The sequence below is a fragment of the Perissodus microlepis genome, chromosome 20 (genome assembly GCF_051167445.1).
Source record: "Perissodus microlepis isolate ML-2025 ecotype Zambia chromosome 20, ASM5116744v1, whole genome shotgun sequence".
Classification (NCBI taxonomy): Eukaryota; Metazoa; Chordata; class Actinopteri; order Cichliformes; family Cichlidae; genus Perissodus; species Perissodus microlepis.
The window spans coordinates 20196229-20224182 of NC_140480.1; the positions used below are offsets into that span (position 1 = coordinate 20196229).

Here is a 27954-nt window from a genome sequence, read left to right on the forward strand (position 1 = left end):
AAACTCTGCATTTCACAGGCCCGCCGACATCGCTCTCCACGCATACGAGCACCTTCTCCTTCACTGCACCCCCTAATGAGGTAATAAGGGTAAAACTGGTCTAAATGTGTTTGTTTTTCACACAGAGGGCCTGTTAATTAGCTGCTCCTGCAACTCCACAGTTTGCACAATGCTGCACTACACTTTTCATACATGTGGAGACAAAAACATGAGAAAATAAAAGTACACTGTGGTCTGTGTCCCAGACCTGAACCAACAACTGCCTTCTGTGGGAATAAAAACAGCAGCAAAAGTTGGTGTAGTTTAAGTTGAGGTGGAGCAATCCCTCAGTGGGTTTCACTTTCACATGGTGATTAATCACTTAAGAAGATTTGCCCCCCCTCACTTCCCTGTGGTTGTCTGGCTAATGTCTCTCTGCTTAACCCATTTGAAGCCCCGGCTGCAAAGTGGCACATTTTCATCTGAAAGGACAGATGACTCACTAAGACAATAGACAGAAGGGGGTGTGGGTTTGGGGGGGTCTTTCCTCTCCCCACAGGCTCTCCTGTGTTGTTAGAGAAAGCTAGCATGTGGTCTCCACCTTCTCTGCAACTAAATGAATGATCTGTAATCGGGACAAAAGCGCTTCCCTCACTGAGCACACTCAGCTCTACTTCATGAAGTTTATCAGTTCAGATTTCTCACGTTTGTTCTGTGTGAGGTGCTTTAAGCCCAGATGCAGGAACGCTGTACTCTACATGCTGTGTGCTTTACAGGATGGGGGGGGGCTGGAAAATTACCTTTGCACTTAGACCGACTGTTTCTTCTTTGTGGTGCTAAAAACGCTCACATTTCCTTTCCTCGCACCTATCAGAGGCCTCAAAAGTGATGACACTAACTCTGATGTTGAATGGTGGGAAAATGTCAGAAAAGTGGAAGCAGACAGTACAGGAGTGTCGAAAAGCCTGTCTGTGCACGTCGGCTATTTTAGGTCTCTGAGTCTCTTCACTTTCTCAGACAGTAAAACAGGAAACTGGATGTGCTGAACATTACAGCAACATCCTCCCTGTAACTCACAGCTCCTTCAGCAGGTTACTACAGCAGGCGCTGAGGTCAGCTGCTCGTCTGAGCACACACGAGAACTCTTAACCAGTACAAGAGCTGGGCTGGCTTTGTTGCTGCCAGTGAGGGGGCAGTCTGTGAACGAGCCCCCACCCCTGTAAAATAGTGACCAGTTGACCTTGAGCCTTATAAACCTACATCTAAGACAGCAAGGCCCCAACCACAGAGACTAGTCACTACAGTTGAGTCACCTGAAGAGGCCCACTCACACAGGCTGCTGTTTGATTTCTGCTCTTTTCCACAGGGCAAAGGTCACCAGGAAGAACCTCGGGACATCTTCCAACATGCAAACTTACAGCTGTCCTTCTTTTCTGTCACTTTGTGCTTATCACAAAGATTAACAGGCTGTTTGCTGTGTTAGGGAGCGGAGAGCACCACCCTGCCTAGGCCACACCCTGTTAGGAGCCCTAATGATGTGGCCTGATAGAGACACATGTTGCATACAGGCCACAGATGTTTGACGACCTCACAGAGAAACAGCAAAGATCCTTTAGACTAGCATCAATCTCTGAATCACTCAAAACTGCAAAACTGGGGAAAGGTGCAGGATGGTTGTATCTGGGTTTTAGACTTTATTGAGAAGTAAGGACATCCAAATGTCCTTTAACAAGCAGAAGTTAGTCCTGCAGAGGTTGGAGAGGGGTCACTGCAGCCCACTGAGAGAAGCTGCTGTGCCTTCGAGGAGCAGAGTTTGTTCTGGAGACAAGTCAGCGAAGAAAAAGCTCACACAGCAGTGCTAACAAAATGGATTCCTTTGCAGAGTGAGCAAATGAGGAAACTGTGGTTTGAGGCTAAGATATGAGGAGGCTAAATAAGGTGGAAGGGGACACACCCCCAACCTGACCACAGGACCGACTCAACCTGGAACCAGAAGACTCTTCACGCTGATGACAGTCTGTTTGTGTTGCTGCGCTCTCTTTTGTCCGGCCTGTTCTCCTCATTTCCCTTTTCTGCTCTCACATCTGGAAAGCAGGACTGGTTTCCCTGCCATTCCCCATGCATCCACACACACACACACACACACACACACACACACACACACACACACACACACTGACGTCATGCAGTTTGCTCTGCCTGATGGAAAGCATATGAGCTGAGAAAGGAACACTGGAGGAAGGGGTGTTGTCACTAGAACACGCAATTTATTTGCCAGAACTCGATTAAAATTCACTTTTTCCAGGACTTTTTCCCTCTTTGTACCTTATAATGCTGCTGCTTCTTCATGACAGTCTTATTATTCCAAACTTCAACATTAGGACCTGGTGCAGTGTTGGGATTACAGATGAGTGTTACATCTGTCCTTCTGCATGTAGACCCAGGTCTGACACTTCTTCCCATAGGAGCAACATTAGCTGGTTTCAGAGCCACACATCTCCAGCTTTGCATATGAAACTTTCTCCTTTTTCTCTTGCAAAATCCTGCAGGAGAGGTGGGGTGCACTGGAGAACATGCCTCCAGCTGGACAATGCCATTGGCTGCCTCCCCAACGCTCACTGGCTACATTTTTCCATAACATCAAAGCCAAGAAAAACCTCCTGTGTTGCTTTCCTCTGTTTGGGAATTTGCCACCACCACCATAATCACTTCTCCTGCTGGAGCCAGAATGGTTGCTAAGAAGGAAAAATAACACCAAAGAAAGAGAAAATAATACAAACGGAGGTGGTCTGTGCGTGTTCTTGGCGAAGGACGCATCTGATCTGGTTTGGATTTTTCCTCATTGTGAGCTGCAGGACACAGATGACTCACTGTCAACTTTACAGGCCTTATTTACCATGTATGTGTTTCTGCAGGGCCTTTTTTCACTTACTGTGGTGCAGAATTGCAACACTTCCTGCAAATTTAGCCTGTGAAACTCCTGCACACAATTTTACTGACTTCATAATGTTCAGGCGCAGATTTGCACAGGTGAGGTGTGGCGTGGACAGTACCTACCCACGCTCCCCCTCTGTGAGCTCTTTCTGCTGATTCAGAACCAAAGCATTACAGATTTGAACTTCAAGGCAGGTTCACATGTAAGCATGACACTTCCACCCGTCATGCTACACCCGCTCATCTTTATAATGCTAACATGTTTGATCTGGTCAACACACAGCGCCTTTAGAGCGTTTAGTACCAACAGCACCTGCTCGCAATCCAGCGACACCAAAACAACAAAAACAAGAATGCGATTAAAGCAGCGAGTGGCACTGCACATGAACTGTAGGTACACTGCAGCTGGTGTATATAAGCCCTCTCATGCTGAGGGGTGATTACCTAGTTTGCAGCGCTGGTAATCTGCAAAGCAGCTTGGAGAGTTTTTTAAAGACGCAGCAGTGGTGGCAGTCTGTTCTCTCTCCCCCTGAGCAGCATGGCCAGCCTCACAAGCCTGCCAAAAAGAACTACCAGGAGGTATGAATCACCACATGGACAATATTTCACAATATTGTTAAAGTGCTTTGTGAAGTAGGTCAGCTGTACGAGTAGGTGCAAACGATGGTGATGAGCCTCCCACAGAGGTGCATTAGTGTTGGTGAAACGTCTAAAACTGATAAGAACGGCAAGAGAAAACACGATGAGGCTCCAACGGGGCGTCAGCAAACGCTGCTGTAGTTTGGAGGCTACACCAACTCTCAGGAGAACCGAGAAAGCAGGTGGACACTGACATTTGACTTTGGCTAGGGTCAGTGTCACTCCTGACAGCACAAGGCAATGCCTCGACCTCTGCACAGGTAGTCCAGCATCTCCAGGATAGAGCGCACCATTACCAGAAGGTGCAGTCTCAAGACCAGGAGACAGGAGAGCTGGACAGGTCCTTAACCCGTCAGCAAGACCAGGACCTACTCCTCTGTGCAAGGAGGAACAGGTCACAGCCACAGGCCTAGAAAATGACCTCCAACAGATGACTGGTGTGAATGACTCTGACCAAACATTCAGAAACGGCGCTCCAGTGGGCCCAGTGCTCCTCCCAGCACCATGGAGCCTGATTAACATTGGTCCTTTATTTCTAACATATTACTCCACCCATATCAGCACAGACATGCAGAGTGATTATTTTCTCTTTCAGATCTGTGTTTTCAAAGTGTTCCTTTCCTTTTTGTGAGCAGCATATCATCTAAAGGGTATTTATGGGCTCTTCATTCTACAACACAATGCAGTACGAGTACAGGAAGGTAGCAGGACTCCAAGCTTGAAAGCAGCCTGGGTTTCAGCATCGTGCTGCTCCTGACTCCTCGGTGACACTGCATGAGTTCTAACAGAGTCTACTGCCACTAACAACACAAACACATTAACACACATACACACAAGCGTGTGCGCGTCGTCTTTCCACCAGCTCAGAGAAATGGAAATCAAAGTATTTACGCCTTGTGATCCACGCTGGCACCCTTCAGCAACACAAACTGGGCCTTCACGACTCCTCCACCAAGATGCTTTTGTATGGAAACAGTTTTCATTCATCTTTGGCAAAGACGCCATGTTTCTTAGAGTTTGTTTTAAAAGAGTAGAAAAAATGTTGTGGTTTGATATCTAAAATAGAAAACAGGATGTCCTGTTTTCTTAACTTTAACCCAGATATGGAAATTCTGTTATTCCCGTCAGTGGAACAGCACGGGAGGCAGACGCCGCCATCCTCGCTCTGTCTGCCGTACAGCCACTGTGAAATCGTTCGCTTCTCTGAAGTAAGCGTGCTGGGAGCCTATGGAACCACACGTGTGGGCGTACGTATGAGTGAGCGCACTACAGAGTGTGTTCAAGTGTACAGCACGGGCACACTGTAATGTGGAGAAGACATAGACTGCAACAGAAGAACGGATGAGCGAGTGAGAGCGAGTGGACGGCTGAATGAGAGAGCAGAGAGAAAGCTCTGGTCAGGCACGCGATGCTCAGCCAGAATCAGGTCAGAGGCCTCCCTCACACCCACGCTCTGCAGAAACGCTCACTTCTGCACGGCTCCGCTAAGTTATACGCTGCTGCAAAGAACCACTTAAAGGTACAGTGCAACATTTTGGAAATCTGTTGTTTGCAACCTCACACAGAGACAGAAGTCACCGTGGATAGGGCCTTAAAGTAAACAGACTTATATACAGTATGCAGTGTCAAAGGTTTGCTGAGACTCTTATTTGAGCTTGAAGAAGTGTTTCACTGTCACAGGTCTAATCTCACAAACAGACCCTCACCCCATGGAGCCACAGCCATAAAATGAATGATTACTTTTGCTTTTCTATGTATTAATCAGTCACTTGTAAAAAACAAGGTATGCACGCCTCACTTTTGCAAACAGCACAGCTTCATTGAAGCTTAATTAAGTTTAATATCCACACAGTATCCTGATGGACTTCCACCAGCTTGGGTCCCACAGACTGTGACGTACGTGTGAATGTAAGGACACTAGAAGCAGGTGACACGATGAACAAACAGGCACGTGCATACACAAGGAGAGCTACATTTCTATAACATCTGACAACTCTCACTGCAGGTCTGTGGTCCCTACAGTCGACATGCATGACGTGGATGATCCAATTATTCTCCACCGTTGCTCCATCAAGGTTGGAGAGCTGCACTAATGAAGATGCGAGGAATATTAATATAAAGGTTTCCCTGTATGCAGATGACATACTTCAACATATCCCTGGGAGGTTTGGACAGACAGCTGACTAGTCCACCACAAGAGACCCGACTCGATAACAAGACACTGGAAGTGTGACACTGGAGCATGGTCTCTGAGTCTAATGCCGCTGCAAGGAGCATGAGGTCACAGTATAACGCCGGGTTTTAGATCCGATTGTGGGAATTTTATAATTTAGTGATTAGGTTTCAAAACACAAGCAACTATTTAGTCCAAGTGTTTGTGCTTTTTCAGCTGAATATCACAAACCCTTTGTCGTGGCCCTGATTGCCATCCAGCCCATCTTTATATTTCTGTTGTCCAGCCCTTCGGGCAGTCATGTGTTGTCTTTATTGTGCTGTATAAATAAACTATGGTGTGGTCTTCCTAAACTAATAAGTGCACCAACTTTGGCTGAAATGACCTGTTTCAATGACTTCATCCGGTCTAAGAAATATAATTACAGCTCTGACAAAAAAATAAGTACTTTTAAATGAACATAAACAGGAGATCCAGCTGGGATTATGTCTCTGTGCTCCTCCCACCAATCACCTGGAAGTCTCCTCTGCACAGAGACAGCACACAGGGCTTCTTTCTCATTGTAGTATTTACCTTATAATATAAAGCACTACATGAAATTACTGTTATTGTGAAACGGCACAACATAAATTAAGAGCTGTGCCATATCATTCCGTTGGCTCACTGAGAGGAGGACGGCCCTCAGGCTCTCTGTACTAATAAATGCTGCCAGCCTGAAGCTGAACTGATACATTAGTTTGGTATGTTTTTCTATATCATAAATATCATTATCAAAAATGTGCTTAAAATAACACGGCATCACTCTGGGGCTGTGTGACCGATCCTAATCCAAACTAAAATGGAATTATCCAGAGCTTAACGAGGTTCCTCTGGAGATGCACTGCTCCAGCACTGAGCACTGCTCCTGCATGCACAGTGTCGCAGCGGCACTAAAGCCAGCCAGTTCCTGATTCTGCCCTAGAATGCTGCATTCGCTTAGCAACCACATCAACGTTCAGCCGCCGCAGCAGTCAGAGTAATGTAGGCCAAAATGCTGTGTGGAAGCAGTCTGGTGCTTCTCGTCACCTCATGCTGCAGTAAGCATTAAGGAAAAGGAAGCCCCCCCCCCCCCAGCACAGGACACGCTGTAGCCCTGCCTGTGTGTGGAGCACTGAGGTCACAGCCATGTTTAGTGTCACACCACACAGCTGCTCAGGCCTCGAGACAAAGGTTATTAGATCTACTGTACACAGGGACAAAGAGCAAACACAGGCCGGTCCAAGCAGGGTTAATGGAGCAGTCTGCAGATTGCATCTGGATTCCAGTTTGTGACTGCCAGAGGCGCTCATGGTCATGAGTTTAGGATTTCTTTTGAAAACACTATCCCTGTTTGTCATTGTTCTGCAGCGCAGTTACCTGAGGAGGTCATGTGACGGAAACATTTCACCATACGCCGGTTCAACTCAGACTAGATCCATCAGCAGGATGAGGAACATACTACCATCAAACAGGACAAACAATGACTTTAATGTAACATGTACGCAGACAGGAGGATACTCAGTGGCTGTCTCAGTACAAGGGCTGAAAACTTGACTAAACAATGAATCACCCGAATTAATTCTTACGTCTATTTTTCTCCCAGAAACCCCAAACACCGACATGCTCAAGCTTGTAAACATCACAGGCCATCTTGTTTCAGTGGTAGCTGAACTTTCTTCATGGTTCAGACTGTTGTTTCAGCAAAATACGCTGAGTGAAGACGGGCAATCGCACCAAACGACCACATGACACCGTTTTGGGACAGAATGATGATTCTCAGCTGACCGCTCTGATGGCGTCACGTCAGTCGTTTTCCTCTGCACATTAAATCACTCGGACAGACTCCGGCTCTACAAGGTCTCGTTGTGTTCTGCAACCTCAGTGAGTTTAGCACGACGGAAACAACAGAGCAGATCTCCACCAGGGCTGCGACGCTGATGTCAGGGATCCAAGGTCAAAGGTCATAGCAACAGTGCACCAGTCAAGGTGACAACTCATACTGTCATCGTGGTGAAACTCATAATGAGTTTAAAGCCATAGTTTCATGTCGCACCTCCACCTATGGCCTACATTTGCAACAGAGACGTTTTTGGGCGTGTGTGTGTGTGTGTGTGTGTGTGTGTGTGTGTGTGTGTGTGGCTCCACTGATTCATCACGATCCTTACATGAGAGAAAACAGGAGGAGGATATTTGTGGCTGCTGATTGATTGTGAAATCAGTGTTTCCACAGTGTTGGTGAGGGGAGCACACTGAGATGATTTTACACATAAAAACCAAATGAGCTCATCATCAGATCACCTGGGGCTCCAAGATGAGATTGACTAAACGAGCAGATTAACTAAAACCCTGCTGGACGTGTTTGATATATGAAGCTAGCAGTTTGTGCAGATATGTAACAAGGATCGGATGAAAACCATTGACCAGAATGCAAAGAGTTCAGCTCTGTACACACAGGGAGGAGTGAGGGGAAGCCCACCACGTGGCCACTTTCAACTGTCATGGAAAACTTCCTTCCCCAGTTTTCCTCCAGTTTCTCCAGCGGCTCTTAGTCGTGACAGCCCCGTTTACTTGGACAGCGTGTAGGAGGCTGCATCCACCCCTGGCTACATCCACCCCTGGCTGTGACACTGCTGTTTGTTTTTATCTTGAAGAGGACTACTTTTTTTTGCTCTGCTCAGTCTACATCTTTGTGAGGCCACAACACAAAGAGGCTCTTTTGGTTGGGTGTGGGGAGCCGGGCAGCCTCAGATTCAAGCCAGCACGTACTGGTGCTTTCCACCCTGGAGCCGGACATTTTGTTCCACTGCTGAGCTCTGGAGCCAAATCACATGATTTCCAGTGGAGACGGAGAAGGGCTGGAAGTGAGTGAGGAAGGATTCGACTTCCACTCCATTTGATCCTAACCCATACACTCAGTTTGACTGTTTTAACCGGGCTCCATGCTTTCTTTTATCACACACGTTGATAAGAATGTGACAGCATGAAGCTGTACTCACTCCTCAGTTCACACAGGGAGGGTTACTACAAAGCAAACAGTGATAGTAGATAACCTGCTGCAATTTTGGTTGTGAACACGATGGGACGGGACCAAAACTGTGGAGCAACACAGAGTGATCATAGGAGACAGTTAAATGAGGAGTGCTGACGGTGCTTCGGACAGCAGGGCGGAGGCGCCACAGGAAGCCAGTGTGGTGTCGAAACCAGAAGTCTAAGGCTCGCTGCCTGCCACAGCTCTGCGGTAGACGCTCGCCCTAACAGTCTGCTGGGTTGTTGTGGCCAACAGCCGACACACCGCTCAACCCTCACTCTGTACTGAGAAAAAGGGAAGTGGGAGGGACATCGCACAGGTTCGGTTGCACACATGTGCATTCATTTTGAACAAAGAGGCCCATCCCTGAGCTTCGGCCTGTTGTCTACAAACATCACACTGACGAGGTGCAGCAAACTCTGGTATCAGCAACCTCTGTGACCCCAGCGATGAGCGCACACGGGCCAGGAGCCACAGAGGGGTCCCTTACAGCTGTTTGTGCGTTACATCAACGTATGGAGTCGACGGGGTTATAGTGGATGGTCTTTACAGTCCAGTGAGTCCAACGATGCTCCTCCCTGCTGGCAGCAACATTTTTATCAGCTTAAAAAGCTAAAGCCAATGATAATGAGACTGAATTCAGACAACAAAAATGTTAAAAATGTCCCATTTCCTGCCTTCTGTCTCTTTCACCAGGTTGGTCTCTGCTCTAATGGACACATTAGCCGCCGGCTTGTCACTCCATCACAATTAGGTGGCCATGAGGTCATCCCTTCACTTCTACTCCCATCTACATCAGGGAGCTATCATTTCATTAGTCCTGTTGGGGAGGGTGGTGGATGGGTGGGGAGTCTAGCCCTTCCTCGGGCCTCTCTGATTCACAACATGAAGGAGAGAAGGACAGGACGAGGATTTTACTGGATGATGTGAGAAGGAATTTAGCAGAATAAACCTTGGAGTCAGCTGTACAAACACGTCGGAGAACTGTGCTTCTTGGTATTTCAAAGGTTGAACGAGCTGCCCATCAGGGCTTTGCAACCAGGTCTTCTTCTGGGCTTTTGGAGCTGAGGAACAAGAACACGACTGTGCTGCGTTATGTCTCAGCAGCATTTGCACCTGCTGAATCTGAAACGTATCGATCGCTGCAGGAAGTGGAATCTGATGTTTCACTGCACTTCCCCAGCTGGACGGTTTGGCCACGAGCAGCGGAGCTCTGGTGGAGCACAAGACGGGGCTCAAATCAGGTTAACAGAAAGAACTATACTCAAAAACACAGAGCACTCATGACTCTGTCCTTGTGCTGAGACTAAACACTGGCTCACACAGACCTGTGCTCTGCAGAGAGTCAGACGCTGGCCTGTGTCACACCGGGTTTCCTCTACCATCAGATAGCATCCAGCTCCAGAATAAACCTCAGACTTCCTTGAAAACTGCCTTTGATCAGATCTACCATCCTCACATTTTACAACTAGAAAATTGTAACCACTTCTAAAAAAAACCACATCGACACTCAGACATGCTGCCAAGGAGAAGAAGATACATTGTCACAGATTTCCCATATCCCAGTCAACATGAGTGATTTGTGGGAATTTAGTGATTTTGTCTCGCCGGTTGTTTTTGCCCATCACGTTGTTGTGTGACGGTGTTAACCCCGCAGGACAGGCTGTAGACAAGCACAGTCCTAGAAAGCATGCACTGACACTACACTGGTGGGATGGTGGGAAAAAGTGTGACAGCTACGCAAACCACAAGTGCTCTCACTCACACATACACGCGCACACACACACACACACACAGTTTAATCCTCTAAAAAACATACAGATAAGCAGCTTTCATGCAGGGAGAGAGGGAGAACTGTGAGATGAGTGGGCGGAAGAATGGGAGTGGGAGTGGAGGTGGCGTGGCAAGGTTCAGCTGCAGAAGCCCTGACCTCTGCACGTGTGAGAGGGGATAATTAAAGCAGAGGTCACACTCGTCCAAACGTGACACACACCTGAGCGGCAGCATAAAAGCTGCAGCGGGGTTTAAATAAACAGATGTGCTGCTGCTCCAGACAGCCGTGGCAGCGTTTCTATGAAAGAAGATGCTGAGAGTAACGCCTCTGTGCCCGGAGGTGTTACACATGCAATGCATTACCTCGTCTCAGAGATCTACAATTACATTAATTATAAGCAGAGGGCTTCGAGAGGTCTATTGTCTGCTGTGCAGGATGGGAATGAGCGTGTTCACATGTGTGTGCATGCAGAAAGAGGATGCCTAAACAGCCGTATGCACGTTTACAATAAGACACAAGCAAGAAGCGCGTAAAAGGAAGTGTGCAACGTACAAAATCAATGAGATAGGCTGAAGCAGAGGAGCAAGTCTGGGCCTGGCTGGAGACGGCTTCCTGAACCTGAGAAGCAGGCATCGGTGCCAAGAGGAGGGATCGTCTTTCAGCGTATTGTTTTATTTAGCATTCCTTCATTTGCCAGAGTGAGGCTGGCTGATTTCATTCAGGAGATTGGTGACTTGGAAAGCAGGAACAGCCCAGCCGGCCTGATAAGCACATTAAAAGCCTTTGTTTCCAACACTCGGTTCCTGAGGAGTAACCTTAGCCTCCGAACCCCTGACTGCCTCTACCAAGAGGCCCTAATTTGCTCGCACACATCCATCTTCCTGACAAACTGAGGCGAGGTGTGGCTGCATTTTATAAACTGTGTTACCGAAGCGGTGTCGTCCTGTTCTGCCCGGCCGTGCGCTCCCGTCTGCGCTCAGCAAATCGAACCAGCCCAAAGCTTCTTTGCTGGTTTCACCTCAAACCCACTGATGGCTGCGTTTGATGAAGCAGCACTTCTTATAAAAGCGTGAGAACACTCGAACGGTCAGTCAAAGTTCACCGCCGTGCCAATTAATCCTGTTTAACATTAACTCGCTCAGCTCTAACATAACTAACAGCGGCTAGACATCACAATGACTCAGAGCAGACTAAACAACAGTAAAGATCAGATGTGTTTGTGCTGCGTGCAGCCAGGAAACACACCATTTCTGAGAAAAGACATGCGCGTGCACTCGAGTCTGCTGCGCACTTTCGCAACTTTGCCTTCTCTCGCAAAGCTGCCATTTGATTTCACAAAGGTGAAGTTTAAGGGATCAAAAAGGTGCATCCAGAAACAAAGACGGAGCTTTCTGTCTTTTATTAGCAGACTTTGTTTCAGTGTGAGACAAACAAAGTGCAACACTTGCGTCTTACACAAAGGGTGACTCACGTTTGTTTGTCATTCCATAAAGTGGGTTTGATTGATGCATACAGCAGCTCTCCCCCCACGCCTCGCCTGTGCGCCTCCTGTCCTACAGACGCGGTCCTTCCTGCAGCGACTTGTCTCTGGTTGTGCCTCGGGCCCTTCACCCAACGTGTCCCCCTCATCTCTCACAAGCACATACTTTCATCAGATTGCTGTTATTGTTTATCCGACTATCTGTTAAATAAGTCAAATGACTAAAAATACCATCAAATGTCAGAAGTAGACGGGCTGTGTGGTGAGGAATATGTGTCTGAACAAAGACAGGACAGGAAGCATTTAATGATAGAAAAGATAAATGATGTTTTAGCTCATTTCCATCTGCAGGCAGAAGGTGAGATGTAATTAAAATCAATAACAAACACACACATACTTACCTACACACATATATCCACACACACAGGTTTAAGCACCCATGATAACAAATATCAAGCATCCAAATGATTAACATTTGGATGCTTGATATCAGAAGCAGACTGATATGATAGGATAATTACATTTTGTCACTCAGTAGTAAACCTGCGTTAGCCTCCTGACACCAGAGCCCACTGCTCCCTAACCAGCAATGCTGGAACCAAAAACCAGTTTCAGTCTGGTTCAAAGGAAGCTAAATGTCTCTTAACATCCCAGGGCTCGCAAAATCGCTAGCCTGACGTCCCGGGGCTAGCGATTTTTCCAGTCAGGCTACCAAAATCTGTCTCTGCCCTGCCCGTCGGGCTATCATAGGAAAATATATTTCAATGCTTTTGCATTCTTTCGGAAATGTAGCTGGGTAATTATGTCATTGGCATCGGTGAGCCACTGTCAATATGTGACATATTGAAATCGTGTTTGAATTTGCGCTTGTTTTTTGCTTTCACTTTGCAATCGCGCGAACTGTTTTATAGAGAGCGACAGCACTGATTGGTGAGTGATGATAATTTGCGCACCAATTCCTCTGACATCGTCTTATCAATCGTTAGCTTACTATGCAAACATGACAAGTGAAATCTCCCGCAGCAAGCTTAAACATGTGAGAGGTTGATCGCGCAGAGAATCGCTGAGCGTTATGTGAGTGCGTGTGTAAAAGCAGCAGGATATATATTTTAGTTCTGCTGAGCCAAATAAGACAGGTCAGGGTGAAGAAGTGACAGCCAAAGAAAAGCTTACCACAAAACGGAAAAGTTATGACAAATCAGACTATAAGGCAAAAAGAAAGTGCAGCTTTATGGTTTCATGGACAAAAGAATTTCTGTGGCTGCGATATGATGAGCTATATAACCAGGGCTGCACATAAGTGGTCCGCAGGTGCGCATTCGCTGTCAAAATAAAAAACGCGCACAAGATAAGAAGTTGCAACGCGTGTTTGCGTACATAAGATTTTCTGGAGGAGGACAGACATTTGTTTAGAACTCTTAAAGATGTCGAAGAAGCTCCTTTAAGCAATTACTTTGGTTTTCCTCCACCTCCAAAGAAATGTCAGAAGGACTCCGAACCACAAAAGAAGCGCGTATTCTCGGAAAAGTGTTTGCAGGAGGTGAGCTGGCTTCAAACAAATGATGAACGCACAGAGATGTGGTGCAGAATGTGCCGTGAAAATCCCACTCTAGCGGACAAAAACAGTGCCTTTTATATGGACGCAAACGCGCGTTGCAACTTCTTATCTGGTGCGCGTCTTTTATTTTGACAGCGAATGCGCACATGCGGACCACTTATGTGCACCCATGTAAATAACATAATGTTCTGCCGGGTGTGTTGTTGCTTTTCCCTCGATTTCTGAGTCGACAAGCGCCTTTGTTACTGGGACCAGTCATTTTAAGAAAGGCCCCCATTAGAACCCATGAGAAATGCAAGAAATGCATTATTGCTCAGTCTGCAATATCTTTCCCAGAACAAACACCAATTGCAAATAACATACTAAAAATAAACCTGAAAATCAGTTTAAAACAGCGCACTATGTTGCAAAGAGTGAACTACCACTGGCACAATTTAGCAGTCTTTGCAAACTTCAAAAAGCAAATGGCCTAGATCTTGGTTCCACTTGCCTCTTTCCCGTGACTTCAGTGGAAATTTCAAATTCAGGATCTGACACAGGCTGATTCATGTTCTACACAGTTCTTACAAGTTCATAGAAATTTCTGTTCAATTAGAACCAAGTATTTGAGTTGATGATTGTAATTTTTATACAATGTTGTAATTTGTGTTTAAACAATTTTTTGATTAATGTTTTGTTTCCATTACAATATTATACTTTAATGTATAATATTGTAACGGAAACAAAACATCAATCAAAAAATTGCTCTCTTTTTTATTCGGGCTACTTAAATTTATTTTGGGCTACCAAAAACTGAAGAGTCCCTGCCCGAAGGGCTACCAGGGATTTTGAAATTTTGCGAGCCCTGCATCCACATGCAGTGGTAGAAAGCAGACAGTGTCCACACTGTCTGCTTTCTACCACTAAAGATGAAAAACAGGGGGACAGAGGGTTGAAGGGGGGAGTCAGGCACTTTGGGATCACTGATCCCCGCAATGAAGGGGGATGGGACTCAAAGCAACAGATCCACAGCTGATACTGGTCACAAAGGATGTGACAATAGCTAGCCAGTGGACAACTGCCCCGAAACCACACACATAACACAAACACCACCCCATACCTCCACAACAATACCCCGCCAACCTCCTGGGAGCTGCCCTTCCACATGGCTGAGGCCAAACCAGTGCACCCTCCCTCCCCACCTCTGCACCCCCCCAAAATCCCTTGAAGAGTGAAAAAGAAAGAAAGAGATTTCCAAGAACCGAGCCTTTCTGTTAAGAACAGAAAGTATACCTGACGCCCTCTCTCTCTCTTTGCTCTGACTGCTTTGGACAAATGCTTATTTGGAAAGCTGATATACTGTTACTGCATTTCAGAACATTTAACGTCCCCTTTGGTGACAGACAATCAAGCTCCCCAACTAACAGAGTGCACCATGATGGAGAGGACAAACAAAAGATGGCTAAGGTCAATCAGCTTTATTTTTAGCATTATAAACCTAGCTGTAAAGTTTGGTAGTGCATGCAATGTGGACTAGATTTAAGAATTTCAAATAGAAATGAATCTGAGTCACATGATGTCTCTTTCAGTGGGATTTTTTGGAGCAGTGTAAAGAAAAAGGACGACGATGCTATTCTACATATTTTCAGCCAGAGTACAAACATGAAGCTTTGCTGCTCTGCTTCTTAAACATAAAAGTCTCTCACTGCTGTCCCATCCACTTGACAGAGACTTTGCTGCTTAGTTGACTTGGCAGCTCCTGCTCGGAGGAACCGTGCCTGTTCAATCAGACGTACGATTAGCACCGTTTATTATTAGATTGACAATCTCCCGGCATCTGCCTCTACCTGTCCTTCCCAAACTTTGAGATGATTCCGGAGATGAGCTAGCACTCATCCCATGGAGTGAGCTGGACCACTGGCTGGTGACATGATCTTAAAGGAGGACATTGTGGATGTTGTGTTAGAGAGCTGCAAGGCTGTAAATGCGTGCACGTATGATTCTTTGGGCTTCTGTATCATTTATAAGGCTTAAAAGGAATTGCGGGGGTGGAATCGGGTTGCTGTGTGGAAGTCTAAGCTCAGTATGTGTGGCTGGGATGGGGGAGGGATGGGAAGCATCACTGTGGGAGACAGGCAGATGGAGATGGAAATGAGTAGGCATTGAGCTCATGTTAATCTCCTCCTACAGCTGATGCAGGCACAAAACAAGAACACATATTTGTCCACATGCGCACTCGCATGACAGCAGATCATAGACCCGACCGGGCCTGTGCGCCATCGCGCTCCAAACGAGGCAAAGGGATGCTTTTGCTATTCACACGTTCCCATGTGTGCTTTGTGGAAAAGTTTGCAGCCAAATCTGAAATGCATCTGAGCACAACTTCCACTGTGCAGCATTCAGTTTACTGTATCACGGTGGATCTCATTTATTTGATAGTATGTGAGACTAGCTGCCTTCATCAGACAGCCATCTGCCCCGTGGGAGCGGCTAAGCCACACGCCATTGGCCGACTGGTCGTCAAGAGAGGCAAGGGGTGAGGCGGGTCACCTCTTTATTTGGGGAGGGAAAGGTCATGCAATACTAGCTGCCCTACAAACAGCATGAGGGGGGATGGGGTACCTCCAGTGGCTGCTATCATACACAAAGGCTGCTCCTGGTCTGACACAGCAGAAAGTAACCTCCCCCCTCCCATCGGACTCCAGTTCATCCTGGATCCATCTAGACGGCATCCTTCACCAACGATCGCGGCGTTTATTGTCAAAGATTAAGAAAAGCTTTAAGAAAGACAGCAAGACGGCAGAAGATTGGAATTTTCCATGGAAACGCATGTCCTACATACACATCAGATTATCTCCACAGCCTGATCTCGCATCTTCCTCTGCACTTTATACAGACATGGGAAAAAAAAAAACTTTTACAGATATGACTCTCTTAATCATCCATGCACTCCATACACAGAGTGTGGACAGGCTGCACCATTCAGTTAACATCACCCAGGTGCTGGGTTAGGCTTCAGTGAGTCAGACTAATGTTCACCTGTCTTTGTAAGACTCACACTGAAATCTTTTTACTGAAAAACCTGTAAGAATAAAATGTGACATGTCTCAACATTCAGCACTGGTGAGCTCACCAGCAGGAGGACTGGAGGAAGCCTGACTGCCTGATTCTCTGATGTTAAAGACCAAAAACCTGTCAAACTTTTTGACCAACTTATTTTCATGCACATCACTAACACTGCCCCCTCTTCACAGCTCAACCTATGTAAACACAGGAGCTGCAGGGGAGAGCGCGCTGCTTGGGCACGTCCAGTTATGCTGATGAATAATTCACAGACCACCTCATTAAACAAACATGCCTATGGTTACCTACCATCAGCTGTGGCTAACAGTCAAACTAAACAATAAATTCCATCATTTGGCTGAGAAAGACCTTCTGTCCCACGAGACACCTGGATCAGGTCACTGGGTCTTCTCTTACCTGTGCTATAATCCCAATGAGACACACTTAAGGTCCTTTGAAAACGTAAGAACAGCCACAGCCAGCCGTGTGTGCTTGTGTTATCATACGGCTCGGAATATTCTCACAGGAATGTCAAAGACTGGAAGGAAACACTTGATTGTCACGCACGCTACTGGCTCGTCAAACCGATATTCAAACTTTCCCAGATGACCTGCATGCAGCCACGCACAAACCTTATCTGGCCTGCTCTTTTTTCACCCCTCCATCTTCTTGAAATGGACAGGCAGACCCTTATTGACTTAAAGCAAGTATGTGTCCATAGCAGGCAGAGATATGACTGCAGCGCCGTGTTTCGGCACCACTGCTCTTTGTATATTTCACCAAAGATTTCACTTCTCACATGTTGGAAGAAATAGTTCTTCTCAGCTGTGAATCCAATTAAATCTTACTCAAGCAACGTGTTGCCACTGAACATCTCACAGCTTCTGTAAATTTGAAGCCCTATTTGAAATAGCTGATAATCAGAAATCAGGACTGTGCACAGTCAAGCCATACCTGAGGAAAGAAAAGTCCTTTTGTTTGCACAAGTTAAAAACTGTTGATACAAACGACTTGTAGCAAGGAGACGTGCTGTATGAAGACAATCACTGCACCCAGTTCATTTCCACCACCACTGGAGTCGCAGCCTTTTGAGAAACGTTCCAAACAAACCTAAGCAGCCGTACACCCTGCTCCCACAGAGAGGCCTGTCCTGAGAGCAGCTGCAGTGGAAACAGACTTTTCATCTTATGGCTGGTCCTCAGAGTTTTTGTCATGGAGCACAATGATTCATCGCTGATGTGTTTTTCCATATAGGAGAGCAAAACACATGCTTTTTGTTGTTCGTTGCCAGCATAGAAGAAGAAAGCAGCAACCCTGAATGAAACACTCTTTTTAAATATTCTTAGAAAGTGAAGAATACTTTTGTCTTTGAATGCGCTCCATACCTTCAAGCAAAGACTGAAGCACCATTCACACAGTGAGGTGGTTCATTTCCAACACTGTTCTGACCCACAGCTCGAACCAGAGACACGACTCTATCATGTTAGTCGCGTTTTTAATGGGACGACCCAAAATATAGTTTTTAAATACAGCAGCAGAACTCATTACAGAGCCCTGACTGAATTGGTGTCCTCTCCCAGCACAGGGCACAAAATGCAGTTTTTATGAAAAGGAAAATAGGAAAGTATACAAACTGACCGAAACAGCCACACAGTCGGGCTCCACTGCAGACTGCTGCACAGGATCAGAATGGAAATATTCCCTGAACAGCCAATGAAACGCACAGCTCCCAGCTGTTGTTCTGTCTGCTGTGTGGACATGGCTGACTGTCAGCAGGCTTAGCCAGCACTGCGCCTTGCATATGAAACAGGACATGGGCCTATATCCCCTGTGGGAGTTCACTTCCTCTGAGCCCCCACCACCACAGCCCCACGTCTCTCCTGAAACAAGCAGCTCCTTCAGCTGGAGGCCAGATATTCCAAGCACCGGGGGTAGCAGGGTGGGGGCAGCAAAAAGGGAAGTGCTGGCTTCTGCACGTTAGAGATTTAAGAAGTGCCCTGACTTGGAAGGATATATTCAGACTCGACAGTTGTGCGTTCCAACCCTACACAGGTTTGGTTTGAGCCTTTCCTCAGCCACATGTGGAAACAGCCTGCAGGAATGTGTTGGTTGTCAGCACAACAATGCAGCATATGTGGAGCATCGACGCAAAATGGCCTCTGCTATTGTTCTGGCTGGTTTTTAGTGCACATCTGTCTCTGAACAAATCCCATCCCAGCACGTTAGGAGGAACCTGAAAGCTCCGCAGACACACATGCTTCGCTCACGGCCAGTTACAACAGTCGTGTACACATGCTCACCACTCTGAGGAGGCGCACATCTGCAACATGAGCACAGACCGATGAAGCAACAATAATAATAATACAGTAACCAAGAAGCCCGAGGACGACCCTCTCCACGTAGGAAGGTGCCAAAACCCAAACAAACCAAAAAAGTCAGAGGTAAACTTTTTTCAAAGCCAAGCACGAGTCAAGCTTCAGCTGCCCACCACCATCCACCACAGCCACCCTCACTCCTCATATCTCTCTAAACCAGGCAGACTGTGCAGAGCCGACGTCATCATGAGGCCAAATTATAAAGTTAGTGTCACACTAAATCTGCAACCACAAGCCTTATCTCCACATCCTGATGTGGAAACCCACTCATGTGTGCCAGCCAGAAAGCAGAAGCCTGGCATGGCAATCTGGGGCCGGCTTGCGCAGGAAAACCTTCCCCAACCTACGTGGAACGCTTCAATGCATTTGTGCTTTGCAGCCTGCACTGTGTATGCATCCTACAAGACAAAAAAAGGAAAAGTGAACTTCAAGTTCACACTTTCTCCACAACTGGAGGCACGCTGCTAAATGTGGACAGCTTTTTTTACTCTGTGATTCACTCGTCTCAGGAGGAAGCTTTCAAAAGAGCGTCTGCAAGGAGGGAAGTGTGGCAATATCGCTTCCTGTGTCTGTCTGCTATACGAGACTGCTGCTGACACTTTTCTATCAGTCTTATTAATATTCACTGAGCTGCCCTCCTTTGACAACAGTGACGCATTTCAAAGTAAGGCGCTGTGGCGACATCCCCCACAAACATTTCCTCAGCTGTGCCCAAATGTGTTCAGAAAAAGGAGAGCAACAATATTTCTCAACCTGAGTGCAGTCCCTCAGATGCTCGGGGGCGGGGCTTGAATTAAAAAGCATTTCAAACAAGCCTTGAGCTTAACATTCGGGCGCCCCGTCAGCACTTGGAAAAACACAAGAGCCCCCTGAAAGTGGAGCTCCTTGAGGTGTGTCCACTCAAGTCTGAATGAAAGTGTGTGCCAAGAGTGTGTGTTCACCGTGCATGGTAGGACTCTGGCACTCTTCAGGACTTCAAGGGCCTCCCTGATCTCCCTTTCTTTGGCAGGTTTTTCTGAAAGAAGCCTCAGTGGAGGAGTGGGGGAAAACTCTTGTAAACACTTGTACTGTTGCTTTCTGAGCCTCATCAACAACTCCGCTCTGCTCTACAAGTCCACCGAGGAGAGGGAGAGTAGGCAAAAGGAGGAGCCCTGTCAGAGGTGGGTGGCTGGCCTGGTAGAGGGGGTTCTGATGTTTGCTGAATGCTTCCCTTTGTTGGGATCGTGTTATGTTTCCACCACAATACTTCTAAACCCCGCTTCATCAGCTCCATTCATGTGTAACAGTTCATGCAAATGGGCTCACTAGCCTTTTTCCCCCTACAGGGGTGGGATCAGTCTGCAAACACCAAAGCTAACACAGAGTCCTTCCATGCAGCTTTAAAGCTCAGAAAAACAAACCTGATGATTGAGGCTGGGGGTGTGTGACGAATGAAAGCACACAGTACCTAAAACCTGATTACTGGGACTGTTCAAACAAGAACACAAGAGAACATGGATAAGACTAGAGAGAGGGGGAAATGACATCAGCACTGATTAAACCACAGACAAGTAAAATGACACATATGATACCAGCTCGGTCTGTCACACTAACAGTCAGGTCTAGCTCACCCACTGGAGATAGAGACAGTCACAGACAGCAACCCACTGAACCACAGTGTTCTGAAGAAGGGACAACATCATTATCATTATCTCACAACTGTTGTTTACTATTTCCCATTGAGCCATTTGTTGGGAAATGAGATTATATTTACTGTACAGGCCAATAAAAAGCGACCCTTTAAGGTGTTTCACGGCCAGATAATGGCTTTATTGCCACCAGAGGCATATTGTTGTCGCTGCTGGATGACGCCCAATTAGTAAGACCACAGTAGCAGCAGTGACCAGACACTGTCAGGCTCAGCATCCACTCCTGAAACGTGTTTGCTCGGACATGTTTCAAGTTTGGTGGCCCACGCTCGTTTTAACGTTAAGGAGAAGGGTGGCGGATAACAAGCTGCAACAGTTAGAGCTCGGAGACCAGCTCACCTTGGATGATGCTTTCCTCTTGTACTTGTTGGCGAAGTCGAATTTCTCCTTAATCTCGTCCAGGAAGAGCTCCAGGCGGGCCTTCTCCTCTTTCTCCGTGTAATCCTGGCCCAGGAGGATGTACGCCCTCCAGTTGGCCGAGTCGAAGCCCCAGTGGCAAGTCCTGTTCTCCTGCGCCTTGTGGCCGTGCACCACGAACTTGTGGGTCGGGTACATTAGTCTGCAGTCCATGCACTGGATGCACGCTGCGTTCGGGTTGGTGTACAGCTCCGGCACGAACAAGCCTTTGCACTTGCCGAAGCACTCGTGGTAGACTTTGAAGCTCCTGTCGGTGAACTGCAGCTCCAGCGAGCCTCCGTTCATCTCCTTCTTGCAGCGCGGCGGGTAAGCGCCTCCGTAGATCAGGGCGTTGCAGAGCCGCTCTGCGTCCGTCTTGGTGATGAGACCGCAGGACGGCGCCGAGAAGGGCAGGATCCCCATGACTTTAAGGATCTCCAGCTGGTCGGCCGTGCAGCGGGAGCAGTAGATGTGCAGCTCGTCGCACACGGAGTTGATCTGCTGCAGGGTAAAGTCCCGCAGCACCGTGTTGAGAATCTGCGGCAGGCACAGCCGTTTCTCCCCGCCGACCACAAAGCAGGAGATGGTCTCCCCCTCCAGGACCGTTTCGCACCTCTCCGTGGAGCGGTCCGACGGGATGAAGAGCGGGCCGGGCATCACGGGCGGCGGCAGATGCTGCAGAACCGGCTCGGGCTCCTTCCCGTCCTTCTTAAAGAGCAGCTCATGTTGCCAGCGAGCAGAGAAAGCGGCCGGTCCACCCAACGAGCTCATAGAGCTGAGGTGAAACTGCTTGAGAGTTTGTTGCAGTCCCGGATGAGGCTGGAAGCTCGGCCGACTTACAGTCTCCATGCTTTTCCTGCAACTTTAGATGCGTAAATCCTTCCTACGGTCGACCGGGAATCACAACCAGCTAGGCGTCCTTCAACCTGGTAAATCCACCGCGTCCCAGAGCTGATCAGATGTGCGAAACGCCTCATCAACCATCCAGGAAAAAAGTCCCAGCTGCAGTTTTATTCCCGTGTGTGAGTCAACACCGACCAGTCGCTCCCTGTAGCAGTGAGCCGACTGTCCATATTTGAAAAAACGGCTTCCAAACTCCACCGAGGCAAAAAGTTCCGTTTGTCAGGCTGGGAAACGAAATGTAAAAATCCTTATTTGAGGTTCTTTCCGCTGTCGAGGACGAAACATCCACCCCGTTTGCCCCCGCAGTTCACTCTGACTGCGCGGAGAGGAGAAGTCTGAAGAGCCAGTCCGCTCGCGAGAGCTCTCTCTCCCCCTGTCTGAGTGCGCGTGTCTCTCTCTCTCGCTCTCCCTCGCGCTCCGTCTAGGTCTCTCTGTCGCGCGCTCACTCACACGCCCCCTCCCTTTGCGTTTGTGTGTCTGGCTCAGTCATTGAATCCCGGCCAGGAATGTGAGTGACTCTGCAGGCAGGCCGGGCTCTTCCAGGAACAAGCCGCCACCCCCCGCACGTACACGCGCACGTGCACACAGAAAAGAGAACAGCAAAGAAGAAAAAGAAACGAACTGAGCAAAGCAAAGACAACGACGCATTCAGGCCGTGGAAGAAAGGGAGAATTTAGACGTTTTCCTACTTTTTCTAAGGCGTAGATGGGAAATGTTGTTCTTTTTACTACGTGGCACCCCAAGCTGTGACTATACAGTCTAATATAAGATTGACTGCATGGTTGGATCTTAAAGGAGAGACTCTTCTTTTGATGAAGAAGCTTTATTTGTCACTCGCAGTTGCCTGCAGCGAAACAGGACCTCTTCCGACTATACATACATTACACAAACGTCACGTCGGTGAGACAGGTCAGAACAGGTAGCATAAAGAAAAACAATGAAATGTACAACACAATAGGCAGCGGAGGAGAGAAAAAGTAAAATATTTTAAAATATTATTGCATTTACTTTTTTATTTTGTACTCTGTTCCTTTATTATTACTACACACCTTTATCTGAATGATTTTAGACTGCTAATAAAGTTTTTGCATAATCTTTTGCATAATAACATTTTTTGCATTTTAAAAATTATTATCATTAAGTTATTTAAAACCCAATTAAGCATATCCTATTACTGCTGCTATATTATAATGTGGGTAAACATCTGGAGCACACAGTTTACACATTGGTGACCAATTTCTCCCCAACTTTTGTCTGCATTTTAACTCAACATGCAGTTTGTTTACAGCAGCGGTGCAGTAATCCACCGACGAAACCCCAACGGGAACGGAATTTTCACGCAAACTAGGAGTGCTCGTATTTACCACATTTCCCGTGTACCCTGAACCTAGCAGAAGAGCTGGGCGTCTATGTGAATCATTTGGTTCACGGCTGCTGTCAAGACAGAGAGAAAAAATCGAAAGAGGATGGGTGGTGTTTTGCGAGACAAGACAAATTTAGCTTTGGAAGAGGAAACGCAAATTGCACGGCTGACTGCGGTTTATTTATTTTCCCTTCTTCCTGAATGTGTTAAAACTGTTTGGCAAGAGGCGCCGAGTAAACAAGTTTCATGTGTTGGCGACCTTGAGAAACCATCCTGCTAATGAAATGGCTAGAGTTTTGTTTTTTTCCACAGACCAGCTATAATAAGTTGTTAGTGGACATTTGAACGTGTACCTGCGCTCTCAGCATCTCAATTGTAGCCTACATTTAAAACTTTGCTCGTATTTGCTTTAAGTAGCAGGTCGCCTAATATATCAGATCTGTAAATACCAATCATATAAATAGACAGAGGCCGTGCACGGTTGACTTCTTTGTTTTCCCTGAACTTTGCTATAACAAGTGAAGAGGAGAAAAATAAATGGCTGATTCAAACATACAAGCTCAACCTCAGGGGGTCCGAGTCGAAGTTCAACTCCAGTATGAGTTTGCTGTTCCTGTGGCGTCCCCTACCCACACAGTGTTGTAACTGCAACGTTATGGCAGGATCGGGGGTCAAGGATCTCCCGCTGCAGACCAGCAACAAGTCTGAGTAAACATGACTAAATATCTCTACTGCAGCATTTTATTATGTAGTCGCCAAAAACTCTATAGCACTGAAATTATTTATTCATTAATTAGTTACTAATCATACTAATAGAAAAGTATCTTTATCCCGCCTGTAACAATAAAAGAACATTTAAATTACAGTAGTTCTCAGTATTTGTAGAACTGCAGAGTAACTACTCAGTTATATGAACCCCAAAGAGTTTGTGGTTCTGACTATCAGTGCACTGTCTGCAGCAAGACAGAACCTGAGATTTATGACTGCGCAGTCATCTGTGCTCTTTGACTGTATGTGTTAATACAGCGAGAGACGGCTTTAAAAGGAATGGGGTGAGTTAATAGACACAGCCCCAGCAGTGACTTATTAGGTGTAAAGTTTTAAAATAACCTTTATACAGTGTGCAGCCAGTGGCCCTGAGGTGTTGGAGGCACAGGTCTGGGCTCCAGCCCTTACAAATGGCAGATATCTTAACAGCAGGACACCATCCTCTCAGCCAGCATACAGCTGTGGCACCGATACTGACACACTGTGTTTACTGGCTGTGTGTGGATTTTGTCTTCTCTCTCCCACAGTTTCAAGTGAGATACAAAGCTTTTGTTTCCTTTAGGCTTCTTATTCTATCAAGGGCAAAGCTGTTAGACAGTGCAGAGTGTGTGCCAAGCCTCATTTTCAATGATTCATGTTCTTACCAGCAAGCAGTGCTTGTGTCCCCCCCCCCCCAACATCCAGCGAGCTCATCTGTGATTATCATTTACTCATGTGGTTAGTGAGGTAGGTTCGAATTCAGACCTTCAGTGTCACAACAGTGGCTCGCTTCTTATCAGGGTACATCACCATGGTAACTTGTGCTGTACACTAGCACGCTCTGCAGCAGGTTATTTTTGACAGAGCTGAGACAGTGCTTAGAGCTAATGCTTAAAATCTTTCCTCCCAGGACTAATCCAGAAAACCCGAAAGAACGACGGCAGCCTTTCCTCACATGGTCATGGCTGCAATTCCATGTTTTTGGAACGTAGGCATAACCAATTCCAAAGGCTGCCTCCAGATAAAAGAGAGTCTGGACGACCAATGGTGAAATGGAGCAGATGTGTGGTACAGTGTATATAATGTTACAGTGAATGTTTGAGTAATATGGAGCCAGGTTTCAAATAATGGGGTAAGAAAAAAACATGTAAGTGTACATGTTAAAACATACAGACACATAAACCGCAAACACAATCAGCCATAACAACAGACACTGGTTCCAACATGCACACATGCATGCATTGTTGCAAACTATGGCCAAAAATAAAGGGGAGAAGATTGTAGACAGCCTAACCCATGAAATCCAGCTTTGCTGCTGTGTGCTGCACCAGCTGGAGATGAGCTATGGAGGACTGAGAGATGCATGTGAAAAATCAGTTGCAATAAGACAGAATTGAGCTGTGAGGATCTTCTCCTGTGGAACCAGCTTCCAGTTTGGATTGTGGAGGCAGACACGTCTCTAATTTAAGGATTAGGCTTAAAGCTGTCCTTTTTGATAGAGCATACACCTCATAGACTCTCAACCATCTCTTAGTTATGTTATTATAGTCTGACGCTGTTGGGGGAACTTCCCACAATGAATCGAGCAACTCTGTTTCTGTTCCACTCTCACTCCTCACGGATATAGTGCCATCACAAAATATCTGCATCCTTCTTCATTTCTTAGTTTTCTGCATATTTGTTGCATAACCAGCAGTTGGGCCACGGAAATAGATCGGGGGGGGGGGGAGCAGAGACCATGCAGTTCAGTTTGATATATGAATATATTTATCTAAATTAATATTAATGGTCCTGGGTCTGTTACCCTGTGTTACTGATTCTCTTTTCTGATCCTTCCAGTTCTGTGTATTATTATATAGCTTGTTTCTTAAGTTTGCTTTTCAGGTATTACTCCAGAACTTTGGTTTTATCTGTTTTGTAGGTTACATTTGTTATTTATAGTAACCCTGTAAGTTTGTAATCTGGTTTATGTTCATGGTTGTAGTTTGTTGTTATTTTTGTTTTTCCTGTCTTCCCTGTTTTTAATTAAGTCTCCATCACTCTGTTATTGTTCCTTGTTTATTACCGTCCATGTTATTTTGATAGTCATGTGTTCCTGTGCTTTGTATTGTTTATTTCCATGTTTCATCTCATTAGTTACAACTGTATCATGTCCATTTCCCCTGATTGCCTCATTCGTGTATGTGAGGTGTCGGTTTGTCTCCGTCCTTTGTTGTGTCGTGCTGTTTGCTCGCTGTGGTTCTTCCTGTCTGTGTCTTCTGGTTTGAGTTTGTTGGATTTTGTTGCTTGGTGCTGTCAGACTTTCCATTTGCCTAAATAAAGGTTTGTGTTTTTGTTTTTTTAACTCTGTAAACCAGTCTGTATCTGGGTCCACATCTGCACTCTACATGATACCACATCACTGGAGATGTTGCACTTGCAACATCCATAAACCTCACAGCCCACTTTTTCCTCAAGGCCACAAGACACTCAAAACACATCCAGTTGAGACAAAAACATCCACTTGAGACATGCAATCCAGTCTTTCCTAGCGATGAACCCTAGTTTGACATGTAGTAGTGTGACTCTGCCCCTGTGGAACCTGGGGTTCACTGCTCAGTGAAGCCAACAGGACCACATCATCTACTAAACGCAAGCCCAAGTAGCCAGAACTGGATATTCTCTTAGCTAAGCCAAGAACTTGTATTCATATGATAAATCACAGACACTAGGCTGGCTCAGTGGCAACAAATCTAACTCACTGCTGGCAATGTGAACCAAGCCCTCACTAAGCACTCCCAAAGGATCCCCATAAGAGAGTCTGATGGATGCAGTGATACGCTTCTTCAAGTCCTCAAGTACTTGGGCAAACTCTCACATGAGATCCCCCAATCGAACAAGAAGTATTCCTAGATGTGGAACAGCTAACCCAAAGACTCCAGTGAGCAACTCTTCCTCACATACAGCAGGGGGAAAGCATGTACGCAGCACACTATTGAGCAAACATACTAACAGTGTCTTTTTAGATAGAAATGTTCATAGTGTACACTCTGCACTGTCCCTGGGGCTGCCTCTTAGCAGTCGTCCGGAAGTTGGCAGATTGAGTTTTTTGTTAAACTGTGACTCCAAAGCTGTTGTTGTGAAGTCCCAGGAAAAAAAAGAGTGAGCTGCAAATGAGGATAATAGAGGAATTGTTACAATTGGCTACAATCAATCAGAAGCTGTGAATAGTTAGTTGTGGAGCGATGTTTTCATCACTCCATAGGAAAACTGCTGGCGGTGTACCCTTCCAAACTATTGGTGCTGCTGCTGAGGCTTCCTCATCGTCTCCATGGAAGCCGAGCACAACACAGCATCATGTGTGAGGAGTGACATAATGTTTCTTTCCAGGCGCCGGGTTACTTCTATGTACCACAGTCCTGGCCCACAGCCCTGCTTTGTGTGTTCCCCCTCTGTGGCTGAGGTAGAAAAAACCACCGTGAAGTCTTTCTGCAATACTCATCTTACAGGGAACCAGTTCAAAAAAAGCTCTCATCTTATTTTAAAGTAGCAAGTTTTCACATAGTTCTGTTTTCCATTATTTTGAATAATGCTGTCTTCTTTCCTTTCTTTGCTTTTCCTTTCATTCAGTCCAGCTTTGCCTCGTCTTTTTCCATTGCATAATTGTTGCCGCTCTCCGTTGGTCCCTGTCCTCTGGCCAAAAGCATAAATGGCTCAGAAAGTCCCACCACTTCAAGTTTCCACTTTATGTGTGTCCTAGCAAAGGAACAAAGTCTCATGATTACAGTAACATTTCTTATGATGTAATCTTGCACTGAATGAATCCTTGAGCAAGACTGACACAATATTGTTAGTGTATTAAGTGTGACAGTTGGTGA

General features: G+C 46.4%; 1 protein-coding gene across 1 annotated transcript in view; it reads right to left on the reverse strand.

Moving 5' to 3' along the window:
• Positions 1 to 22483, reverse strand: part of skia (SKI proto-oncogene a) — a 63574-nt gene extending 41091 nt beyond the window's left edge. Inside the window, 1 exon segment of the mRNA XM_084918291.1 lies at positions 21028 to 22483. Within this exon segment, the coding sequence (XP_084774417.1) occupies positions 21028 to 21933 (906 nt within the window). The 5' untranslated portion in view covers positions 21934 to 22483.
• Between the last annotated feature and the right edge of the window lie 5471 nt (positions 22484 to 27954).